Genomic DNA, 25,735 nt, shown 5'->3' with positions numbered 1-25,735 from the left:
GCTTCCTAACGGTTAATTTTTAAATTAAAATAAAGATATTCCTTCCTCACTAAACGTAAAGGGTATGAAATGGATGAGTTAGCATAGTGCTTTAAATTTATTCAGTCAAAATGTAAATGATAACAGCTAATTTCCTATTTTGAATGGGGAAAAGGATTTGAAGCAGAAGGTCCTGACTAAAAATGTCGAGGGAGAGAGAAAGCCCAAGCCTCCTAAAAACTCCACGTACCTCCCCCTGGAACTCTCTGCCTTCATCCATACATAAAAAGAGGTATGAGCAGAGATACTTCCTGGCCTATGTCCATGCACTCACCTGAACAGCCACTAAGCTGCCCACTCTTTTAATTCTCCCATGTGGTCATAAACACCTAGCACTGCCTTAGCAACTAAATAAATACACGGACAGGACCACGTACCAACTTCTAAGTGGTTGTCCAGTTGCCTTGCTAACTTTATACAAAGAACTAGTACTATACAAATCCAGTCAATCCAGCCAAAATTTACTGAATGCTTCTGATAGGAGAACATGTCTAGACTGTCTATTTTCTTTCTAATTTCTCCTTTTCAGTTAAATCCATGGACTAACCATACTTTACCGGATGACATAAAAACCCAGTTGCACTAATGATTTAAGGGCAGGGATGAGGATTTCTTAGCACAGCCATGTTTTCTATGGAAAGTTAAATTCTTGCATATTCCAATCTTCCTTTCCTATTCTGGAAAATAACCCCAATACAGTCCCATCCCCTTGCCTGGGTCCTATTACGAGGGGGTGAGGGATGTTGTCAGTGGCAACAATGCTTCAGCACGGCACTGATGTTATGTGCTCACATGTTCACCCCCTTAAAAGGCCGACTTGACAGGCGGGGATACTCACCACTATACTAACGAGGACGGCTCTGGGTTTCAGAGCACAACTTCCCAAAGCACAAAGCAGTTTTTCCCCCAAGGGGTGGGAGGAAGCAAGACTCTGTACCTATTTTGTATGTGTATAATAATTTGAGATGTTTTTAATTATTTTGATTGCTGGAATAAAGCATGTGGAAATGACCCAAAAAAAAAGGCCGACTTGACTCACAAGGAGATCCCCTCCTCCCAAATAAAAGAACAATACCTTTAAAAGGAAGATTAGACGAAGACCTGCCCAGGCCTCTGGTTAACAAGTATTTTTAAACTGACACCCCACACTGGTCGCCCATACAGACTTACAGCGCTCTTAGAGATGGTCAGCAATGGGAAAGAACCTCAGGTGAGAGATGAGGAAATAGAAGCTCATAGCTGCTAAGAAACAACTGAGATCAGAGTTCGGTAATAGCTGATCGAGGATCACAACGATCATTTCCAAACCATGCTGCCTGTCTTCATGGTCCTCCACTACAGCACAACAGGGGCAAGGACTGTTCTTCCACAGTGAAAAGGGAAAAAAAAAATGTCCTTGAGGAGCCCCAATCTCCTAATCCAGGGTGTCCAAAGCAACCCCTAGCAGAACCTCTAGGTCCTGCTATGGAGTTAGCATGCCTAAAGAGAAAATTCTCATCATAGCTCTTCAAATCTGAAATGTCTCATAGCATACAACCAGTTCTCTGAGAAGCCACTAGGCTTAAAATGAAAATGAAGCTCTTAAGTCTTCCAACAGGGAAATCTAAGATAGCAGGTTTCCTGGCAAGCGTGTGCTCCTCCCTCTATTGTGGGAAACAATCCTGTCACTGGAGTTTCTAAGAGTGGCATATTAACTCTTCCAAGATACCAGGGCATCATTTACTAAATTATCTTTGTAAAGACACTACATGGTAGCCCAGCTCTTTGGGAAAGGTAATTAGCCTCCCATGGGTGACTAGTTTACTCCAAGTGAGCACTGAGCTCACCATAGGATGAGAATGGTCTCTTTTTATGAGAATGAAATATAATTTTGCTTATAGTCAGGAATGATTTATTTTTCATCTTAATAATCATATATGCCCTTTAATGCAGATATTTTTTAATTGGTAACTTTTCCCCTAGATATAACAGACAAGTAGCAAGTGTAAAAAGCTGGGAGCATTAACACTAACACATCTGACTTAAATTCAACTTAATAAACATCTATTGAGCTCCTACTACGTGCCAGAGTCAATGCTAGATATTGGGGAATTACATTGCTATGATTTATCCATGTGGTGATACTGTATCAACACTACATACTATCCATCAGTGATACTATCACACTATCTGAGATTATAAATGGCTAGTAATGTGAGTATGGCAGATGGTCCACCATAGCAGAGACCTAAATCTGATCAATGGCTCCAAATTTAGGATAATAATAGAGAACTGTGTAATAATAGAGATAAATATACCACAACACCTAATTTATTGATCTGAATATAAAGCCCACAAAGAGAAGTCAAAAAACTTCGGTAAAGTGGGGAAGAAAATCCTAAAGGGAGATATTGCTATCCTATAAGACCCAGTTCCTTCAGGAAGCCTTCCCCAGGAATTCTAGCCCCAATGATATCCTACTTCTTCGAATTTGCACTGTATTTATTATATAGGTCAGAGTACTTAGCACTTGATCAAACCATTAAAAATGGCCTTGTGTAGTTTTCTTCTAAAAACATACTTGTCTTATCTCACCATCTATATGTAGGATCCTCAAGAGCTTGGATATTGGAACGTTTGGGTACCTCAGTCAGTTAAACATCTGACTCTTGGTTTCAGCTCAGGTCATGATCTCAGGATCATTGAAATAGAGCCCCACATTAAGCTCTGCACTAAGCAGGGAGTCTGCTTAGGATTCTCTCTCTTCCTCTCCCTCTACACCTTCCCCCAAGCTCTAGCTCTCTAAAATAAATAAATGATTCTTTAAAAAGAGAGAGAGAGAGAAAAGCTTGTACATCATCTATTTCTCTGGCATCCCATCTCTGCTGTCTTGAAAATAAGCACAAAAAAGTAGATGTTGACTTCTAAGTATGAAAAACATGTTACAGGAAAAACGTGTTTAGTTAAAGGAACTAAAGGTGCTTATGACAGAGAAAGTAAGACTGTGAAGATATTTTCTACTCACTGAATATCCATGTGCTCCCCTACACTGGCCAGCCCTCTTGCAGTTAGAGGAAGCCATGTAACCAGTTCCTGCTTACTGGACCATGAGCAGAAGTTTCCGAGCCAAAGCACTAGAGCCAATTAGAGCCTTGAAGCTCTCTCTTCTCCTTCCCAAAAGACTGTGGACACCCCATAATGAGGTGGTCAAACCACAAAATGAAAACAGTCTGGATCTCTGAGCCATTACATGTAGTGGAGTTGTCCTTGAGAATCACTTAATTTACAGTGGAATTTTTGTGAGCAAGAAATAAACATGGGTTGTGTAAAGTCAGAGAAAGGATTATGTAGTACCATACCATAACCTAGTCTTATACTGATAGCAATATTAACAGAAGGCTAAAAATGAAAATCAGCTCAGTACTGAGAAATGAGATGTAAAGTCATAATGAGGCAAAACTGTAACTGCAAGAATAGGAAGCAGACTAGGTCAATAAAATGAAGGACTCCCTGGCAGTTGGGCCAATATTGGACATCTGCCTTGTGATCAACCAGAATCTGCAAGTCCACTTGGAAATAAATGAAAAAGAACAACTGTGATCAGGGAATGTGAACTAGGTAATTTCAAATATCCCTTCAAATGCTATGATTTTATGACTCTATGATTGACAGTGGGTCTCTAATATGTGAAGGACAGGAAAATGAGAAACAGATTATCCTGAGTTGTGACTAATATATTAAGCAACATCAAAAGATCTCTCTATAAAGTCTTACAGGGAAAAAAAAGAAACATATCTGTAGCACCAAGGGATTCAAGAATGCTTTCCCTTGGGGATAGTCAAACCATCCCCTCCCCCTTACAGTGACAGCACACCCTCCCCCCAAGTACTCTCAGAGCCCATTCCCAGGTTGCTTGTTGCACCATCAGCCCAAAGCGCAAATCACAAGAAAACAACTCAATTGATAAAGATTCTTCACACAATAAAGAGTCTTCTCATTGGCGTGGTAGAACCATCTTGAATTCATTTCTAAAGAGAGGGTAAAGTTCAAGAGGAAAGGTGTTTTCTAGACTCTTGAAACCATATTTAATTTTAATGCAGCTATCACGTCCTGTCAAAAATCATCTGTCCTGTTTAAATAACAGGGCTGGATTGTTAAACCTCTAAATAAAGGAAGTGATTTAGTTTCTTCCTTGAAAATATTTTAAGAATAAAAACAAAATCTACATGTCACAAATACAATGGTTTTGCTGAAAGATCTGAAGACCTAACCTAAAAAATTATCTCTGCCACTTATTAGGTATGTGACCTTGGACAAGTCATTTAGTCTCTGTGAGTTTCAATATCTTCATCTGTAAAATAAGGATTATAGTATCTACTTCATAAAGGTGACATGATGATTAAAAAGAGATAGTGTGCTCTGTAAGCTGAAAAACAGGGTTCAAATGTAAGATACTAGAGGCAAATATATCTGAAAATATTCTTTCTGAAATTACTGTTGGAGTACCAATGGCAGACTAAGCATGTGATGATTAATAACACAAGGGCAGCAAGAAGAGAAACCAGCTCAGCCTTATTGAACTCATTCAGAATTTTGCAATTATAAAATCTAGAAAGAACTATTTTACTGTCAGTATACCTATGTTTTGTGTTTTACTAGTATTTCTATTTTTTAATTTCTTAAGAATCATGTATCATCTTTTCAGTAAGGGTTTCTAGAGTTCTTAATCCGACCTTGTTTGAGTTTATCTTAAACAGATTCAGTAATGACTGTGAGCAAAAGCATATAAAGCCCTGTGACATTTCAGTGAAAGATATAAAGAACATATACTATATATGCCACGTGAGTTAATTAACCCTGCTACTTGTGAATTACTTCAACTCAGACCTAAAGGGGATTGTGGCAGCATGAGCAACTGCAACAAGTCTCTCTCAAATTCAACTCAGCTTTAAAGTAGGAAACTTGGATATATATGCTATTTGATCATGTGGAAAGAAGATGAGTTTAATCACACAAACAACTAATTACACCTGCTTAAAGACTGATTATGACTTTGTCAAAATCAAGAGAGGGCCTCTTTGTAGCTTGTGCCTAAAATTCCTTAAAAGCACTTTCTAGTAAATCTTAAAAATGCAGGTCTTATTTTGGCGGAGCACGCAAAAAGAAAAGCAAAAGGCATTGTTCTGTTTCTCTCTATAATGACCACATGCTAAACAGGCCATGGTTCCTATACCAAAAGCTCTGTACTGATGAGAGCAAAGAGCCAGGCAAGGGGTGCCCCCCTTTGTTGCTGCTTTCATTTTTAAAATTAATCTTGATTTCTGCATTGGATACGAGGATGGGCTTACAGCTATTAGCCATCATATTAATAATTTAGAAAATACATGCCCAATCACTTGTGTTCTTTCAATTCCCTATGAACACAGCTGCAACCCACATTAGAAGCGAGGGTGAATGGATATTTTTCAGATGAGATATTTGGGCTGAATTATTAGGGTAGCCTGTACTACAAAATTACTAATAAACATTGCTTCTGGCTCAATTTAGCCTGAACTCAGTGAACCTAGTCAATGGTGACAAATCAAAAACTCCGAAATGCCCACCGAATGAATCTAACTAATCAAGGAACCCTGTAGGAAGTAGATGCCAGGATTAATGAGCCAGTAGTTTCACCATGCCATGCTGTTACTTCTTCACATAAATGCCCTCAGATGAGATTACCTTTATGTCAGGAAAAGGAGAAAAGGAAGGTTACATTCTTTCAACTGACAGGTTAACTATTGCCATTACTAGAAGACACATCTCTGTGGGTTCAGTTTTTTCTTTATCCTAAAAATTAAAATACACAGTCCACAACCCAAATTACAAACATTTTCATTTTTACAGGAAGCAGTCATTGAGGACATCAAACATAAATGGCTCCAATGTTAGGATTTCATCCGTATTCTCCACTTACATCTACCTTGATTTACCCAAATTACTCCACATCCTATTTTGTATTTAATACTTAACACCATCTTTGGTAGGTTGAATTCCTATACCATATTTCTTCCACCATCAACAAAAAGTAAACTAAGTGCACATCATTAACAGGCCATCATGTTATGCCACATATATTTAGTACCAATCTTGAGGGGAAAAAATACACAAGGATGAATATGTATATTCAAATAAATCAATCACATAGTAACATCATGATAAACTTGGAGTTTTTCTAGCTAGCATGTGGTGATAGTATTCAATGCCAAACAGGCAACTCAGCAAAAAGTACAATTCATTAGAGGCAGAACATCCAGCATGTTGTACTTATCTACCTTGTGTTCTAATATCAGTTATCATTATTTTTATTTTTTAATGTAATTATTAATATAACTTCAACAGTTCGAGACACAAACTGTTTTGCTGCTGATAAAAAGCAAAAAATACCAAGAAGTTTTATTTTGTTTTTAGATTTTTTGCCCTCCTTCAAAAATGCAGAAATCTTTCAGATTTATGATTAAGGTTTTCATTCTCTCATTTTTATCTTTGCTAAACTGTCAACTTTAACAATTTAGACCAGATTGCCTTGCCTTATGCTAATAGCATATATAACATTAAAAATATTCAGAATTCTTAATACAAAAATCTATTGCTATAGAAACAAATATTATTCTAAAGTCAGGTCGAGTGAAAAAATGTACACTTTCATTATAATATTGATAAATAACCACTATATTATGAAATATAAGTATCTTTGAAAGCATCTATCACTTCAGTTGATTTGTAACTTCTCATCAGTGTTCTGAGTTGGCCCATTTTTTTTTTCAAATGAAAGATATCCCTTGCCTTTGAGAAATACAATTTTTAAAGATTCCATTTAGCATCCTTTATTGCATTCCTACATCATAAAGTTATGCTTTATAGCAGCATAAAAAAGCTGTAAAATTAGCATCCTTGTAAACAACCTTCCATGCTCACTGGTAAAGCAATCTATAATTTGTACTGATCTCTTAAATGTGACTTGAGATTACAGTAGCTACGATTTCAATTTTTTTTTAAAAAGCACTAAGAATATGATGAAATGTAAAAACAAGAAAACATATTTTTCATCTACAGACATTTCAGAAATGTGATTATGTCACTAAATTCTGGAATTCTAAAATACAGAAATGCTCCATTTTTATCTGAAATCCCAAATGAGCATGTTTTTATCTTCTTTAATATTATAACTTTATACTAAAAATAAGCTTTAGAAAAAGTAGAATTGAAATATTCGGTAAACCCTACCCACCAATTTTACCTCTAATTCCTAAGGCAACGCGAAGATATAATTTTTCTGTATCATAGAAAATCATGGCTTTTTTGTCTTGCCTTCGAGGAGATTTCCCTGCTCTTAGTTGAGTAACAATTAATAGTTCCTAGAATTCACATGTAGCCCAGCAGTTCAAAACTATATTCTAGGGCGAGGGTCTTTTTAGGATTTACTCAGTGGCAACCAAATGAGAAATCTTCCCATGGGAAAGGGTGCACTCTCAATGCCTATAATGACCCTTAAATTTTAAACTACAAGATCGATTTTGATTAGCCTTCCAAAGAATGCCTGCGATATTGATTTGCCTCCAAGTTTAAAACACACCCACAACCTTCCCACCCAGACTACTAAAGAAACAGCAATTTTTGCTACTAGTTAGTGTGGGGCTGTCCCCCGAGCACGTGGGTATATTCGAATTTAACTTGCACCAAGTAAGGACCCCGAGAAAATGAGAGTGGCCAGATGAGGCAAAACCTGAGAGGCACAGCCCAAAGCCAGGTAGTCCTGAGGAACTTTTTCAGATGTACAGTTTCCCTCCGCTTGGGAGGTCCCAAGTCCCAGTACCCGAAGCCCAGCCTACATCCTGAGGACCCAAAGGAACCTGGTCGGTCGCCTCTCTCACAAGGCCGGGAGGCCTAGGGCCTAGGAAAGGAAATCACGAGCCTCCCACACACACTCTGGCGCACCCCACCTCCCTCCACCCCGGTCCTTTCACAGCCACTGTGTACCTGGGGTCAGATGAGACTTTGGGTGACACCGGAAGGTTCCCAGGCTTCCTTCACTATGATCCTTCCTCTCGCCTACAGCCTGCCCCTCACACACGCACGCAGCCGGACCACGCTCGCCCTCCACTTCTTTGTCCACAGGAAACCGTCCACACGCAAGGCTTATCAACCCTACGCCCTGCGTTTAGTGCCGGGAGCCGGGCCCTGAGGCCTATCTCGGGCTTCCTAGGCCCCGGGCGGCTCAAAGCCTCGCGAGGCCTCGCGCTCACGTGAGGCCCTCCGCGCCGGGCCTCCTAACTTCCGGCCTGCGATTTGAGGCGCTGCCTCCTCACCCAGAAGCTGCGTGGGACAGCACTGCCTGGGCTGCGGTGCAACCCGGAAACCGTGGAGAGCTGGGGATCCCTAACTCGGGGATCCTGCCACCGGGTTGAGCGCGAATTGAGAGCCCACAGGACGAGCTCTCTCCCCCTCCCCCATGAGACCCTCTCCTGAAATTCAGCCACAACAAAACCCATCATTCTCCATATCACATACTGAAAATGATTTTATTTTAACCATTTACATTTAACTTGATATAAACTTGTCCGGAAAAGTCAAATAATATGCTTTATATTAGCTCAAACATTTATTAAGAAAACCAAATTCCATAAATAAGCACAGACAAGAAGTTAAAACATATCACAAATTGACCAGTATGTAACAAGAATGCTTTATCTACACAAAACATCCTATTTCACATGTTTGTTCATTCTTCGAAAGAGCTTCTGTTCTCTGGGTTTGGATTTGACCAGCACATGCAGAAAGAGCTGATTGTGTTTCTCTGTACAAAGTTGCAGGGTTGTAGATGTCCAAGTGCACCCATCAGCAGCCGGCAAGGGCCAGGGCGGTGGCCGAGGGGCACGAGGGACGACAGGACGACCACAAAACAACCTAGGGCACAGAGCAGCGAGGAGAGAGAAACGGAAAAGGAAGCAAACAAACCCCAGTCCTGAAGGATCCAGAAAAGAGATGTGGCTTTTACTTTTACAAAAGGAAAATTTTCTTACGTTTACTTTATTCTTCCTTATAAAGACTTATCAAAATGGGTAGGATCACCTCTTCTTCATCACATGACTGCTTTAGTCTACTCCAGCCACCCAATCCACTGGCATATTCCTCCTGAGAAGCCTTCCCTTCAATAACCTCACACAGTTGTGCTTAAGAAAATAAAAGTAAGATAAAATGAAAGTGTTCTTTTGCAAGCCAATAGAGGGCTGCATGGATGTGACTGGGTGCATGGGGCAAGGGTCGGGTGGTGGGAGAGGAAAAAAACCAGGAGTTCGGAGAAAGAATACAGGGATAAATCAAATTATGTCCGTTGGGCCCTCAGATGAGGCGGTTGTAGCAGATGCTTGTCCTCCTTTAAGACGAAAATCCCTAACATTGTGCTGTCCCTTGAACACGTCCGTGTGTGACCTAGGTGCACTGTGTATGTGTGTGTGCGCGAGTGTATGTAGTGTCTGAGAGTGAGCGAGAGTGCGAGTGTGTGTGTTTCTGCCCACAAACCAGTCCATTGGTGTCTGATTTCAGATCCTGAGTCGACTCCCTGGTAAGTAAAATGGCGGGAAGGATGCTTTTTGCAGGGCGCGGGAGAAGGGGTGTGAGGTGCGGGTTAAGAAGGGACCCGAGGGGAGGCGGCGGGCGAGGGGTCGTAGGCGTCGTGTTGAAGGTGTAGGTGAGAATGCCGCCAGTCGGAAGGCTGGGAGGAGGGCGCGAGCACGCTGCGTGCGAGCCGGGTGGCCGGGGGTAGCTGCGAAGGGTAGGGTGAGGCGCGGGAGAAGCGGGCCAGGGAAGATTAAGCGAGACGGGAAGAGGAGCTGGGGGTGGGGAGGAGGAGAGGGGACCGGGGCGAGCGAAATCAGGCGGAGGGGAGGCCTCGCGGGCTGGGGCTTGGGGTGAGCCCGAGAGAGCGAACGAGAGAGGAGAGAACGAAACGAGAAGTGGCGGAGGCCGGGCGGGGATGGGGCAGGGCGCCGGGGCCGGGGCCCGGGCAGGGAGCTGGGGCCCGGGCGCGCGCCGAAGGACCTCGGGGCGGCCCTGGGGGCGGCGCCGGGGGCGGAGCAGGCTGGGCGCGGCTGCATTAAGTGAAGCTCATGGAGACTGTGTGCTCTAGCGCCTTGCGGCGGAGGGAGGCGATGCTCGTGCCCCGCCACACGTCGCTGCTGTCCGGAGAGCTGCAGAGCTGGGGCGAGCCGGAGACGTTGCTGGGGCCGGGGAGGGAGGCGGGCACCATGCCGGGGAAGGCTGGCTGGTAAAGATGCGACTGCAGCCCCGCGCCGTTGGAGCCCGCCAGGCTGTTGGATAGGCCCATGGAGTTGGGCGGCGGCCCGGCCGCCAGGCTGCACTGGGACAGCGACTGCGCCATGGCTTGCTGCCTGCCCAGAGCCGGCGGCAGCGGGAGCTGTGACACGCCCGGCATGGCGGCCGCCGCCCAGCGGGTGTCGTTGGCGTGGAAGGAGCACAGGCTGTCGCCCATGGCGGCGGCGGCCGCGGCGGCGGCTGACGGAAACTGAGGCAGGCCTGGCGTGGGCAGCAGCGTCCCCGGCGCGCGGAACACGTTGGTGGTCTTCTTGCGCTTCTTCCACTTAGCACGCCGGTTCTGGAACCAGACCTGGAGCGGGCGGGGCGGGAGACAGACAGAGCGCTATCAGCAAGCGGACCGGCCCGGAGGGGCGGGGGCCTGAGCCTGAGAAACCTGCGTCAGACCTGCCCCAGGTGGACCAAGGGCCTTCGACCCAACGCGCCCCCAAGGCCAGTCAGAGACCGCGGTTCTTGGTCAGCTGGAGAAAACCGGCGCCCGGGGCACTCAGCAAGCGCTCACTTCCGGGGTCCTGAGTAGTCGTGCCCCCCGCGCTCCTACACTCGGTGCGAACACACCACCGCGCGCGGCGTTCAACACGCCCCAGCATGCTGGCACATTCTGTGCACTGCCTAGATGCACAAGTCTGCAGGCAGGCATGTGTCAAAATTGGACCCACAGGTGTACAAATGAAGATAAACATGTGTACCCATGTGGCTTAATAGCGTGCCTTATAACACTGATGGGGTATAGAATTTTCAGAAACGCTGGAAATTTGGAAATTGATGAAAGGCTGTGCATGACATAGCCGGTCTCAAAATCGAAAGACAAAGGAAAAACCCTAACGCCACGGATGACAGAGCAGAGAGGTTAATATAGTGATCCATGTGGGAAAGTGAGCGGCACTGAGCTGCGGTGTTGTTTGGGTCGCCACCGTGACTTGTGATTCCCAGCGACTGGTGCTTCTGCCACAAGTCTCCTTGCCTCATTCTCAAACCCCACTAACGGCACCTTTTATCTGAGCTGTGCAGATACACTGGAATCTGCTGCCAGAGCCGGGTGCTTGCCAGTCTATTTTAAGAAACTTACTGAGGACACGAGGCTATAGGGCCTCCAGTTCCGCAAGCCCCCCCTCTCTGTTTCCTCTGTTTCATCTGTAACTGAAAGCAAATTTTCTGACTACAAATTAAAGGTCAGGTTTAAAGCTCACACTAGTAATGAATCAAATTTAATATTGCGTAGATCCAATAGCCACATATCTTTTTAAAGGAGATGTGTTTGATAAAATATACTCCAAATAAAAATAAACCTTCTACTCATTCTTTATTCACAATAACCCTGAATTTCTGAACTTACCAAACAAATTTGCCTATTAATGTCCTATTCGCTACCACGGGAAGGAAAGTTTCTTCTTAAAGATGTCAGACCTGCCTGACCAAGGTAGCCCCCTGTCTCCTTATATTTGGATTTGATATTTATTTTTTTAATTCGATATTTTAAAAAATCATCATAATAATTCGCAGCATACCGACATGGCAGGCTGTCAGTTTAACATCTAGTTAGGTGGAGGTTTACTGTGCATAAATACAAATGATGTGAGACACAGCTCATACTGATGAGTTTCCTCTTAGAATTTGGCAAACGCAATTTGACCATATTCATGACCAAAAGGCCATTCATCTGTTAATCCAAGCTAATGTTCAGCATTTATTCTGCAAGATAAAGGGTCATGAGTATTGACGTAACTGACCTGTTGTTGGCGAGCCAGCTATTCACAGAGGTGTGTTACACCCGCGCAAGTGGAGACACTGTACGCTTAACAGTGTGAACGGCTTTGCAATCTAGAATTATCTCCTATCTTTGGGTCGGCCTGGCCCTGCCACAACACTCTCACCATTGCCCACCATATTATCTTTCTCTGATTTCTACCCCATTTGCCATGTTTCTGCCTACCCCAAGTTCCAGACTGTATAAAGATGCAGGGTCCCTGACTTGCTAAAGCCCGTTGAGTTGGTGGCAGGACGGATTAATGAGGCTGCGGGGCCCTTGATAGTAACCGGGATCAATGCTGCCGGCAGCGAATTGAGCTGTTAGTGGCCTGGAGCGGAGAGTAACCCACAGAAGCCAAGGAAAACACGGCAAGGAGACCTGCGGCCACAGGTCACTTGCATTCCCCATCCACGGCTGGAACTGGGGGAGATAAACTGGCAGAAGCCCTAGACAGGCATGGTGTCTAGGTGAGAGTCCCATCTCACATTCCACACCCAGATATATTGTGAAAGGTATCTATAAAGGCTGGTTCCTAACATCCTGCAAAGTGTCAATGAGTCTTGAGAATGTTTGAATGTTTGGAACGTGGAGGAGGAAGGTGGCGGACATCTGTGGGAGAGTGGGAAGAGAAGCAGCAGAAAGAAAGAAGGGGGCAGGATTGCCCCATAGGATTTCAGTGTAAAACACACCCACTAGAAGGGTTTCTGAACCTCAGACACAGGTGGAAAAGAACAGCTGTTAAAGAACTAAATATTATAGGGATAATCGAAAAATCGTGCTCAATTATGTTTGAGGGTTAGTAGTCAAATGATGGCTACAAAATTTTTTATGTTTCATGGCTTACTGGGGTTGGGAAAAAAATCTGCATGGGGTCTGAGCACCTCCGTTCCAAGCTATGATGCATATGTTTTTAAAATGTGAATGTTTCCACTTGAAAACTAGAGCATGACGGATTAAAATGCAGGCAAAACCTAAGGGAGATTTTGAGAATGCACAGATGACAACTGCAGAAAATATATTAACCGCAGCCACGGGCCAACTTTGTACTCAGTTTGAAATGCAGCTCTTCTCAGAAAATGCTTAATACAACAGTGAGAATCTAATGGAGGTTGGAATTTAAAAATCCACTTTCATGATATCTGCTGTTACAGTAATATAGACATACTGTAAATGTATTTTAAAATATATAGCCCGTTTAATTCCCCAACTATAAATGGCTCAGAAATAGAGAAAGAGAGGAAGAAAGAGAGAATATTACTTTTTTCCCCCTCGAAGCAAACGCTTTATGAAGATCTCATTGGAATCCAGCAAATGATTAATGTGAAGATTTGGGAGGAAATCTGGGGAGCTGTATTAAAGCCGAGATCTCAGGTTCATTTCGATCAGCCAGCCGTGAACTCTGGGCCGAATTCATTACACTTTAATAGTGCTGGGAGAGGAAGAAAATGCAATTTCTCATTCCATTAGAAAACTAGAAAATACTCTCAGCTTGTCCCCCTATTAAGATGTGGCAGGTGACAGGGCCATTCTGGGGGACACGGTCAATGGAATTACAGCACATTATTTTTGTTCGTATAAAATATTGAAAGGCAAGCCTGACTGTGCAGAAGTTATTTCACTGATTTGGTTTTTATGTAAATAAAATATTGAAAGTTAATTAATCCGTGCTAGAGACTAATGATTATGCTTATTATATTGCATTTGATCGCGTAATTTGCATGATTCTCGCATTGCTGCTTAATAAGCCATTCCAGGTTATAAATAATTCTGAAATTGGTTTCTAATAATGGCATGCTATAAAAGGAATGGTTTTATTACACTAGCCAGAAAAAGGGAGCGATATCAGACATGGAATTGGCCTCCATGTAAGTAGAGGTGCTTTTATAAGTGCTTAAAAAGTGTGATATATACCAGATATAGATTAAAAATAAGTGTGTTGGATCAGTTAGTCTAGAATTTAAAAGTATCTTTAAAAACATACAATTGTAATAAATTAAATATTTAGATCATTTTTAATCAGTGCAGTGGCCCACATACTGAAAAGAATGTGTGGCAATCTGTTAACTATAAAGAAAACTATGAAGGACTCATCATATAAGAACATAAACCAATTACTATTTAATTTGAATTTGGTCAAGGAGCAATGGTACAGTGAATTGTGAAGTAAATACATTTTCCATAAATTATTTTTGCATTACATTACATAATGTTAATCATTCTGAAATGTTAATTAAGAAGGTTATGTTGATCTGATTACTTTTTAAACTATGAAACATTATTTTTAAAAATATTGAAATTGCCATTCTATTAAATTGTTCCTATCAGCAGCCCCAAGCTATTATCTTTTGTTGAACATTATGCTAGAACAATTAAAGTACTTTGTCTTTTTCTTCTTGATTATTCTTTTGTGTACTTTTGGAAAATAACTTTCTATAACATAGTTTGTATTTTACTTCATTTACAACTTTTTATATTAAAAGAATCACTGCCATTAACCTTTGGAAGACCTAATAAAGTTTAATAGACCTCATTTTCTTTTTTCATAAAGTCAGTTGTCCAATTATATTTTATTTGTGATTCTAAGTTCTATTTTAATTTAAACTAATTACCACTATGTCTAGGTCAAGCAACAGCATTTTACTCTTTAAAACAAAAATTATCAGGTAGTATTTCTCTTGAGGGACAAAAAGCAAATTTATGAATTTTGAACTTATGAGATTTTAACAAGCCAGTATTATCATTAGCCTTAGTGGAAGTATTGAAATTGTGTATCTCTGTTCAGGTTTGGACTCGACTTCAGATTTCAAAAGAAAAGGTAAGTAAATTTTTTAAAAAACAAATAGTATATATCTACACAATAGGATATATCTGCACAATGCAATTAACACTCTTTGGTTGTTTAATTTCAACGGCCCATGGTTCAGGGCTTCCAAAGTTCACTAATGAAACCATCCAGACTTATACTGAGTAAAAATGTTAATCTATATTATACCTTGATTATTTCTGTATTAATCTGACCACTTTAAGTCCCCAATGATAATATCCATTTGCTGACTATTTAGAAAGAAGCATATGCTATTTTTCCAGGTTAGACTATCTTTAAAATGTCACACAAAGACAGAAATATTCAACCCTGTGACTATGGACAGCCTTGCCTCTTACTTCTTAGATCAAATATAAAGGAACTGATATCTTTAAACTTAATTTGTTAAAGCACCTACAGCTATAGTTGATACTCAACATGACAGAAATATCACATCGGAGGCCGAAAAGGAGGGTTTTCAGAACCCTGGATAGCTCAAGACCAACTTAGCGACTTGGAATTTCACCTCCACACTTGTCCATAAAATATCTGATATATTGTTTTCATTCTTCTAAGAAGCCAAAAAAAATCTGAGATTCGCTGGGCTTATACTTTTTTCCCCTAATTTTCAGAAAAGTTATAGGTGTGATTTTATAAGTTATATATAATTTACAACTTGGAGGGTGGTTGGAGGAGAACAAGGGATCAGTAATGATTTCACCTACTACCTGTCAATCTCTCCTGTCCTAAATGTCCTTTCTTCAGATCGGATATCTACAACAGAAAGCCTTCATCCCTCTCCTCCCAGTTTCCTTAGGGGAAACCAGGGCTCACAGACTGTAGGGGATCTCTTCAGCCTCCCTCAGCGCACTGGTAGATCATCAAAGTTTAAAACCTTTGCAAACCTCAAAGCTCGGGGTATTTTGTCGTAGAGCGGCGGGAGGGAGATGTTCAGGAGAATAAAGCTACACGGTGAACCTCAGATGTGGTTTTTGTTTTTTGTTTTTGTTTTTTTTGTTTGTTTGTTTGGGTTTTTTTTGTTTTTTGGGGGGGTGGTGCCATTATGTCTTATTTTCTCCCTTTTCAAGTTTTGTGGATAACTGTTGCATTCCCGCATTTATCTAGACGCCTTACACAGACTCATTAGGTGGTAATGAAATACTTGTCAATAACTCGAGCTGGAGTGGAGGTGCGCGCTCGGCTTAGCCGCCAGGGAGACGCAGAGGCTGGGAGGTGCGGAGGCTGGGAGATTCGGAGCTTCCCTTCTCAGTCAAGACGAATGAGACGACCTAACAGTCGAACAACGCCGGCTTCGCTTTTGAGGCATTTCTGTGGGAATGTGACTCTACTGGTGGGAGAAGGGGGCCCTGCTTGTCCACAGAACTCACAGGCAGCCGAAGCGCAAGCCCAGGACCCCGTCAAGGAAAAGACCCCACTTCTATTGCCCATATCCTCCCGCCCCTCCTTGTCTGCTGCCCCCGCGCCCAAGCCCGGCGTACCTGCACTCGGGACTCGGTCAGCCCGATACGCAGCGCCAGTTCCTCGCGCATAAAGATGTCGGGGTAGTGAGTCTTCGCGAAGCTCCTCTCCAACTCGTTGAGCTGCGCGGGCGTGAAGCGCGTCCGGTGGCGCTTCTGCTTCTGTTGGCCCTGCTGCTGGCCGGCTTGGCTGGGGTTCGGGCCGCCTTGGGGCCCCGGCTGTTTGTCCGGGTCCTTTGCGCTCACCGCCAGCGAGGCCGGCGTAGAGCCCACTGTAGTGATGTCCTCCCCGGGCAGCAGAGTCGCTCCCTCGACTGGGTCGGAGTTGGGCGCTAGGTCCCCCGGATGGCCCCCAGGGTCGGAGCCCCCCACGCCCAGCCTACACTTCACCGCCTCCCGGTGGCCCAGAAGCTCAGCGGCATCTTTCATACCTGAGGAGGCAAGGGGATCGCGGTCACTACTTTCCTGGCGATGCCAAGAGAGACCGTCTTCATTTCGCGGTCCTCCTTCAGCCCCATCCTCGGCTCCCTCCGCGCCCACGTTCGCCCTACAGAGGAAACTCCCGGGATGCTCAGCTAGGTTCCCCAGAATTTGGACAGCCAGGTTGGAATACCAACTGCCGACCCTTTCCCCTCTCCCGGCAGCCAGCTCCCGTAGTATACAGCACACGCTTTCGTATCTCCCGCAATGAAACACGCCCAGTCCCGGCAAAGAAACGTGCCTCCGAGTCCCTTTCATGAACAGTACTCCTGAAGCCCCTTGGACCTTGGACCAGGTTGGGGTAGGCGGGGTGGGGGTGAGGGGGTAGAAAAGAAAGAAAGAAAAGTAAACGACTTCTTGGTTTCTGCCTCACCTGCGCTTAGGCAGCTTAGCGAACTCTACCGCCGGCCCTCAGCCGATTCCCTCTCACTTTTGGAAGATGAATAATTCTCCAAGCTTTCCACCCTCTGAAATCAACCCAAATCAGCTCCGCCTCTCCCTCAAATCAGAGAAAGTGTTTGGAAAATGGAGTCACATCCATCACCAAAGATTCCCAAACCGGAACAGAGCTCAGCAACCCAGACCGCATTAGGAAACTCAAGTAAACTCTATAGACAGAATAGTGAATCAAACTTCAGAGAATTCAACTTTTCTTTCCGGAGAAATAAAAGGCGCGTTCCCCTCAGACATTGTCAACGCCGAGTCCCTTGCAGGCGGGGATGCCTGTAGGGATGAATTTGGCTTTTCTCCTTTCTCAGTGAACACACATAGAAAATCCGCCTCGATTGCAGCGACTTCTCTTTTATGCCAGATTTTTACAAATTCAACCATACTTAGATGAGGGGTAGAGAAGGAGGTAGTGGAAGAGAGAAAGGAAAAAGGAGGAGAAAAAAAAAATCCCAAATCAAAGCAAACAGGCGGGGAAGAGAGAGAAAGAAAAACACCTCCGAACAAATTATCTCAGGGTAGATCGCCGTTCAAAAAAAAAAAATTTAATAATAATAAGGGAGAGGGAAGAAGGGGGGGAGGAAAAACAAAAAGTAACAACATTTCCCTAGTCCTTTTTGGATCTACATATTCCATAGATTTTTTTTTTAAAGACGATGTTAAATCAAATTAAACTTTAATGCAGCACAATTACTTTTAAAGAAATTAGTCCATTTAGGGCGCATTAAGGTAAAATAAGGAACAAATTGACAATTTCCTGCCCGGGCTTCTCCTGGCTGCCCGGGCGAGAGGCGCGCACTCACCTAGCCTGGCGTCCAGGAGGTCGGCGTGAGACAGCATCGCGCACCGCTCCAGGGCGAAAGCTGTTCCCCCCCAAATTTTAGCGGCTTTAAGTTATTTAAAATAGATATAAGCTATAAGCTATACGATATAGATATATATAGATCACCTAAATGAAAGAAAATTCGGTTTGTGGTTAAAAAGGGGGCTTCTTGCATTATAATGTCCTTTAGAGAGACGGGGAGGTGCTTAACAGTTGAATGAACCCGTGAGCAGCTCGGCGAGGGGACCAATCAGGAGGGCAGCCTGCAAATGTCAGCGCCGGGAGAGTCCCCCACTCCGCCCGCCCGCCCGCCCGCGCCCGCCCGGAGGAGGCGGTGGCGGCTGCCCTGGCAGCTCCAGCCGACAGCAGCAGCTAAAGCAGCGGTGGCCGCCTCGGCCTCGCCGGGGGCTCAGCGGCCCGGACTCCGCTGGTTCTTCTCGCGATTTTCTCCAGGCACACCTTTCCTTTTCCTTGTCCCTGTTCCCTCCAAGGTGCAGCTCTGTCTCTGACTACTAGGATCTTCCCGGGCCCAAGGGACAGAGCACGGCTTGACCCCCGCGTGACCCGAGAGTCACTCCCGCCCGCGCGCTGTGGGCCACCCTGGCCTGCTGCTGGCTCGGGCCTGCCAACACGCAGCACAACCCGCGCCCTGCGCAGCCTCTAGAACGCGCCTAGACTTCGCGGCCGCCTAGCAGGCCTGAGCCTAGGGTACAGATTCCCCTGGCTGGGACCCCGGCTCTAAAGAGTACCAACCCCTCAGCAAGCTTAGAGAGGAAAAAAGGAGTAGACTCCCCCCGCGGCGCTTCCTGGGCCCGCAGTCAGTTTCAGGGCCCCGAGCAGAGTGCCGATTCGTACACTCTGTACCCTTCCCGCTGGGAGCCCGCTCCTCTGCCCGGCCCACGCTTGCATCCTGGCCCCACATCCTGCTCTTTCGGTCAAAGTTTCTAAGTTCAGCTCGGTTCCCAATTCCACTTATGGCTGTAAATAAAGTTAAATGCTCTTTATTTTCTTCTTGAATATGTTAAACTACTTGAACAATTTAAAGTGCTTTGCACAAGTGAAGCGAACCATCTCTAATGTTCTGATTTTTCAGAGCCAGCCAACAACAAAGTTTAGATTAGTAATATATTTCTAACCAGAGTAATTTTCAAGATCATTAGGCATTTATGTAATTAGTGCCAAATCTATAAGCTTTTATTACGATTATTAGAGTAAAATCAGTATAAATTTGTACTAATTTACTACTGTTTAGACTTGGCTGTCAAGCCCAGAGGTTCTTATTGTAAATGATAACTGAGGAAATTAAGTGCAAAATTCTGTACCATTTCTGATCTGCTCCTAAACAATCCGTTTCAATTGTATTTGTAGCAGAACATAATGCCCTTTTAAAGTTATTTGACTTGTATTTTTATTTGCAACACAAGAAAAATGCCCTCTACCCAGGCACAATGAAAACTGATATTTACTACTCTCAACTTGATTAACATTGATTTTTAATTCGAGAGTGATGCAATTAAGATTATTCATTTAGTGCAAATAAAGCTTCCACAAAAGGGTGGTCCTATGAAGTCTGTTTTAAATAATACCGAGCAAATGGCTTTTTTTGTTCGCCGTCCAATTGACTTACACAAAACATTGGAAATGCTGCCTGAGAGCAGATGCGAGAGGAATGGGTGTGTGTGTGTGTGTGTGTGTGTGTCCTTAGCTGCATGTGTGACAGGGACCGAGCAAGGAGACAAAGGAGGCTGCAAGGCGAACTCTGGGGCAGTTGTGCTTCCTCCTCCTTCTCTCCTGCAGCCTGCTCCCCTCCTCCCATGCACACACACGTGCGCGCGCGCACACATGCACACACGCGTGATTGCCGGGCATCAGCCACGGCGGTTCCTTCCAAGCTGCGGAGACGGCTTCCCCGGAAGCTCTGGGCCTGGCCGAGCTTCAGCGGCCGCCGCAACTGATGCCAACACCGCCTGTGTGGGACCGGGGCGACGGGGACGAGGATAGCAGCCTGGCGGAGCCCGGGTGGCAGCGGCACGTTTGGAAACCCCCAGGGTGCTCCGCAAACACCTAGCGTCCTTTCGAGAAAGCCTTGTTTGGAAGGAGAATGCCTAAACCTAAGGCAAATAAAGTCCCTCCAGTAAAACCTTCCCCTTCCCCAAACAAAACCCCAAATCCAGAAGGGACGGCGCCAGGCGTTCGAGGCCAGAGGCCAGACGGCGGCCTGGGGCGGGGCGGCGTGCGTCCTGGACGCTGCTCTCAAGTGCGCACCTGGCTGCACGTTGCTGGGATTCGCAGGGGGTTGTGTCCACCTTGGAGGGACTTGCAGGGGCTCCAAGACCCGAGCGCTGGGGCAGAGGTGGGCAGAAGTGTCAAAGCAAGAGAGAGGGGTGCCTGGGAGCTGACCCTTGCTGCTCCAAACAGGCAAGTCCGTGGAGGCCCGTTTTGCCTTGGCGGTGCACCGTGTCAGGAGGGAGGGAGTGGAGGCCGCGACGTGGGGAGAGAAGAAGGGCGCGGGGCCCCGAGTCCGCTCTCAAGTGTACACAGACGCTCTTGTCCTCCTCCCACAGCCACTCCCAGAACAGCCGCGGGCCGTGCAGCGTCCTCCCACACGCACTCGCTCGTATATTCTGTTTTGTTGTATCTTTCAGGTCGATAAATAAATGTGTAATAGTTAATGTGAAGACACATCAGAGTAATAACAATGGGACGAAATCAAAGGATTATCCATCTCTGTTAGTAACCACTGAATAACAATGTTGCGGCGTGATTGATAGCCCGCTTCATTTTATGACTTTTCTATTGGTCTTGATTTTTATAGCAGTATAAACAAACTAAATCATTTCTTCCAAGACTTCAGAGCATAAGCATCTTGGTGGGGGGGGTAGGGATAAAGGAAAGGGGGGAAAAAAAGAAAGGGAAATCTGAGAGTGGGAGGGGGTGACAGGGGTGGTGTGGGGGCGTCGAGGTGGGGAGGGTGCAAGCTGGAGCTGGAGCCGGATGTCGGGAGCCGGTTGCCAGCAGGCGTGGTGAGGAAAACGACAATAGTCTGGATGTAAAATGCTCGTCCCTGCTCCCGGTTTCCTCTCGGCAGCTCCTTCTGGCCAAAGTCTGAATCCACCTGGGCAGCGCCTGAGATGTATTTACCAGAGTTTTATTCCCTGTCATCTTCCCACGTTCCTGGGGCAGCCGGGAAAGTGCCGGTCAGGCCCATTGCTATTGATAATTTAAGGCATTTCCCACATGATCATGGGAACTGAAGTCCCTAACAAGGCGAGGCTTTAGCGCAATGGCCCCCAAATCTTCGGAATGACAAGAATGTCTTCAGAAATCACTTCAAAGCAAAGTAAAAGGATTTTCTATGACGGATCCAGTGATTTTTCCTCAATAAATAGGTTTTAGATTGTTACACACACGTAGAAGTGGAACAAAGGGAACTACCAGAAAATATATTGGTTGCCCCTAATAAAATTTATTTAGACAGTTTACTTCTCATAAAAAATAGAGATTGAATTTTGTACAAGAGCCTGCCAAGGGGCGATGCACAGGGAAATCATTTTTTTTGCTTTCTCCTCTTTTCTGCTTCTCCTTTTTAACGAAGCACAAAGACCATTTAAAGGCCAGGGAAACCGCTCTGTCTCCCGACCCGCTGAGCGCCCAGACCCAGCCCTAGAACTTTGTAGTTTTGAGAGAATGGGCTTTCTGGGATATGTATATACATATTAAATCAAAACCTTGATGGCTGATTATGTAAACTACAAACACAGCGACTACCAAATGGGTGTCTCTTCTGCTTTGCCATCCTGGTCCAGAGAAAGATTTAGAAATACAGTATAGTTGGATGGGGAGGTGAATGGGGTGGGAAATCCTGGCAGCAAGTGCCCTAATGATGGATTTATGCTAATTAGGTTTGTAATTCTGATTTTATCTCTAATTGTATTTCTGTGCTCATTGTGAATCTTTTTGTAGAGACAGAGAGACAGACAGAAAGAATAAAAATTTATACTAGGTGCTCCTGAAGAATTGGGTAGTGTGCCCAGCTCCCTGATTGTTTATTCCACTTACAGAAACCTCGGGTGTTTATTAAATGTAACTTTCGGCTGCTTGGGTTGTTTGTAAACTGCTCCCTTTTCTTTGCAGACAGTGGGCTGAAATATGGCGCGTTATTATTCACATTCCTGCTATTAAATGCTGAATTGTAACATTGTTCCCTTTAATGAGGAGCGCCTCCCTCAATAATTAACGATCTCACATTTTCCTATTTTCTTGCCTGATGAAAAGAATCAATTTTAATTCGTGGTAAATTACAGCCATGCTTTTGGGTATTATTTGCTTACAGAAAACAAATCAAGTGACTTGAACAATCCTGTTTACTTTTCCAGATATGCAATAACCCAAACGCAATGGCAAATCAGATCCCATTCCTCAGGCCTATCTTAGAACCTCGAAAAGAATAAAGGGTGGGGGGCAAATATTCGAGGAAAAAAAAGAAAGAAACAAGAAGCTCTCAAGGCCACCCTGTCTGAAACAATGGTGACCATTTTCTCCTATATCTTACCCCAGTTGCCAGAATGGAAGCTCCCCCAGCCCCAAACCTCATCGCGGGGGACAGGGGTCAGTGGTCCACATCTCGCCAGGCTAGAGTTTGGGACTGCTTGATGTATGGCTCATTTGAAGGGACTCATTTTGAGGATGGGGTGCGTGGAAGGAAGGAGATCTGGGAGGGCAGCCAAGTCTCTGGGAAAGGATGATAGGCACTTCTACACTTCTGTGCATTAAAGAACTCTCTTGGGGTTTCCCGCGAAAGAGACCACAGCCACAGAGGCTTTGGCTGAATACTCCTGCCTGGCCACTGAGAAAGCTTCATGGGCTCTCCAGCCGGCAGCGACTCACCAGGACAAACTGAGGGCCTCTACCCCCTAGCCCACCTGGCTTGGGGCAAGCCCAAACTTGCATGCTCCCGAGCTCAGAGACTCTGGGCAGCAATCAGCCAGGGTTGTCCCTTTAATGTCGCTGCGGGAGCCTAGGGCCGCAAAAACTCTTTACATGACCCGGGCTCCCCAGCCTATGAACTAAAAGCCAAGGACCCATACTCCAGGCTGTTTCTTTTTAAGCGCTGGGAGCAGGGGCTGCGTGTTCGTGACGCGTGTACTTCTGTGAGCGCTTGTGTGAGCAGTGTGTATCCACTGCCTGCTCACCCGAATAGCGGGGTTGTGCCGGGAGCGACAGAGCAGCGGAAAACTCGCCCGGAAAGAGGCTGTCTGATTTCCTACCCTTCCTGGAAGCCTGTGGCGATTCAGGAGCTCCACGTAATTTCCTCCCCCTGCAATAAACAGTTTCCCATACATTCGAATTCGCAAACTATAACCATGCAGTCCACCTGTGTGACTCTTCTGGGCGCTGGGGCCTGTCCCTCGCTTTTTTTTTCCCCCCTATCATTACCTTCTAACAATTCGCCTCCGTGGCCTTCAACGCAGAAAGCTCTACACAAAACAATGACAGATCAGAACACGCCCCCTGATTCCGTATCTCCTCTTTTTTTTTTTTTTTTGCCTTTAGCCCTGTAATTTTAATGGCCCCAATTAGCCACACGGAATATAATAAGCCACACAGAGATTTTATTTATATGTGTTAAGTTCGCTGCTTTTCTGATTTCTATTTACTCAGGATAAATAATCATATATCAGTTATTCAGTTAGGTGACAAGGCTAGTAATTGGAATAAAAAGAAAAACATCTCATCCTTATCTCTTTCTATAACTAGATATAGCGCTAATAAGACTGCATCAATCTTAGCTAGCAAATAAATAAAATAGACAAACAAACAAATTCCCCTCCAACAAGTTAATGCGGTGTATCTGAGTGGAAAGTAGATATTTTCACGCATTCTGGAGATGAGGAGTGACTTTTAATAAAATCACAAGAAAAACAAATGTAATTCTGTAAGCCATTTCTTGGAGCCGCCGGCGCCCGCCCCTCCCCCCACCCCTCGCTCCCAGCCGGGTTCCCCCGTCCCAACCTTTTCCTTTTCCTAAGCAGTTAGTCCCAGCTTACTACGACTGACACCGGGGCTAGGGTTCTCTGGCTATTTTAGACTTTGGGGGGTAGGATCGGAGAGGGGGATATAATTCTACAGGTAATGAGCCTTCCTCAAATAGAATTTCCTCTTTCCCTGTCTTTTCCTTCTTTCGTTACCCATCTGCCTTTGCTTTTCCTTTTTCCTCTTTCCTCACTCCTTTTTTTCCTCTTCCCTGTATTCTCTCTTCCTCCTTTCTTCTTTCTCTTTTCTACTTTTTCATCTTCCCACTCCTTCATTCTCTTTCCGCTCTCCCTCTTCTCCGTTCTTTGCGTCTGCTTCCTTTCTTTTTTCTCCTCATTTCTCTTTCTTTCTCCCCTTCTCTCTATTCCCCTTCCTCTCGGCTTTCTTCTCCCTCCCTCCCTCCCCTTCTTTTTTCTCTACACCCCTTCCCTTGCCCCCTCCCGGCAGCCCGAGTGCGGCTAATTCCGGGCGTCTATATTCACTCAATTAGAGAAATCTACAGAGAAGATCGATCTTCCATCTGCAGACATGCCAGCTTAACAAATTAGATTCTTGTTTCGTGCAGGTGATTTGGTGACAGTTGGGGAATTAGAAGTAATAAGTTGTTGTGTTTGAGCCCAGGCCTCCGCCCCCCGCCCGCGCCCCTCCCCGCCCGCAGGCCCCCCGGCCGCGCCCGCCGCCCGGGCACCCCCTACCGCCCCCACCCCCAGCCGGCCCGCGCCCGCCGCCGCCGCCGCCGCATCCCCCGCCGTAATTAGTGCTGCTGCCCTCCATGTGGGCTCGATTAAACCGTGATTTAGCCGAAAGAAATATAATTATGGCTGCAAATAAAATAATCAGCATTGAAGAGCGATTTCCTTAATGAGATGGAGCGGTTGCACGTCACGGAGTAAAGGGGTCTCATTAAGAGGTGGTAATGAGGCTTGGGTGGATGGTGCAGTTACAAAATAGCCCAACTCCTCTGCAAGCCCGGCCCGCCCGCCCGAAGTGGCCGCCGCCGAGCCTTCACGCCGTCGCGCGGTCCCGCCGGTCCCCGAGGGGCACCCAGGCCTGTCCCGCCCGGCCCCCAGGGGGCGCAGCGCCAGCCGCGCGGCCTGCTCTCTCCGGCGGGCGGCGCGGGCGGAACCCGGCGCGCGGGGGAGGGCGGAGCGGGGCGGCCGCGCCAGGTGCGGGGGCTACCGGCTGCTCCCGGGTCGCGCCCGTCCGCTCCGCGTCCGGAGCCGGGTTTGCACAAACAACTTCGAGAACACCGGCCGACGGAGGAGCAGGTCGGGACGCGGAGACCCTGACCCGGGCGGGTGCTGAGGGGGTAGGCCAGGGAAGCTCTGGGCGCAGGTGGAAGCCCTCGGCAGCGGGGGGGGGGGAGGGGGGGAGGGGGATGTCCGTTCGACCGGGAAAGAGCGAGTCACAACAAACCGGTGCTCAGACGCAGGAGTACAGCGCGGCGGGAGGCATCGGCGGGCGGCAAACGCCTCGGCTTCAACCGGCTTAGACACCTGGCGTGGAAGAAGGGCCTCGGACGTTCGCAT

General features: G+C 45.7%; 1 protein-coding gene across 1 annotated transcript; it reads right to left on the bottom strand.

Moving 5' to 3' along the window:
• Nucleotides 1-10,153: 10,153 nt before the first annotated feature.
• Nucleotides 10,154-18,190, bottom strand: LOC122901122 (orthopedia homeobox). The gene is made up of 3 exons (XM_044240547.1): nucleotides 18,154-18,190; nucleotides 16,445-16,854; nucleotides 10,154-10,684 (listed from the first exon to the last, which is right to left on the bottom strand). The coding sequence occupies exons 1-3, from the start codon at nucleotides 18,188-18,190 to the stop codon at nucleotides 10,154-10,156; spliced, it is 978 nt and encodes a 325-aa protein (XP_044096482.1).
• Between the last annotated feature and the right edge of the window lie 7,545 nt (nucleotides 18,191-25,735).

The sequence above is a fragment of the Neovison vison genome, chromosome 1 (assembly GCF_020171115.1).
Source record: "Neovison vison isolate M4711 chromosome 1, ASM_NN_V1, whole genome shotgun sequence".
Lineage (NCBI taxonomy): Eukaryota > Metazoa > Chordata > Mammalia > Carnivora > Mustelidae > Neogale > Neogale vison.
The sequence above is the reverse complement of the archived record's forward strand: the minus strand, read 5'-3'. Positions and strand labels throughout refer to the sequence as shown.

What these genes read in the sequence shown, in the direction of transcription:
- LOC122901122 (XM_044240547.1), bottom strand. Translation starts at nt 18,190, where the DNA reads ATGCTGTCTCACGCCGACCTCCTGGACGCCAGGCTAG. An exon ending in CCTCCTGGACGCCAGGCTAG is followed by an intron (nt 16,855 to 18,153) that starts GTGAGTGCGCGC and finishes TTGCCTCCTCAG; the next exon opens with GTATGAAAGATGCCGCTGAG. An exon ending in TGACCGAGTCCCGAGTGCAG is followed by an intron (nt 10,685 to 16,444) that starts GTACGCCGGGCT and finishes CGCCCGCTCCAG; the next exon opens with GTCTGGTTCCAGAACCGGCG.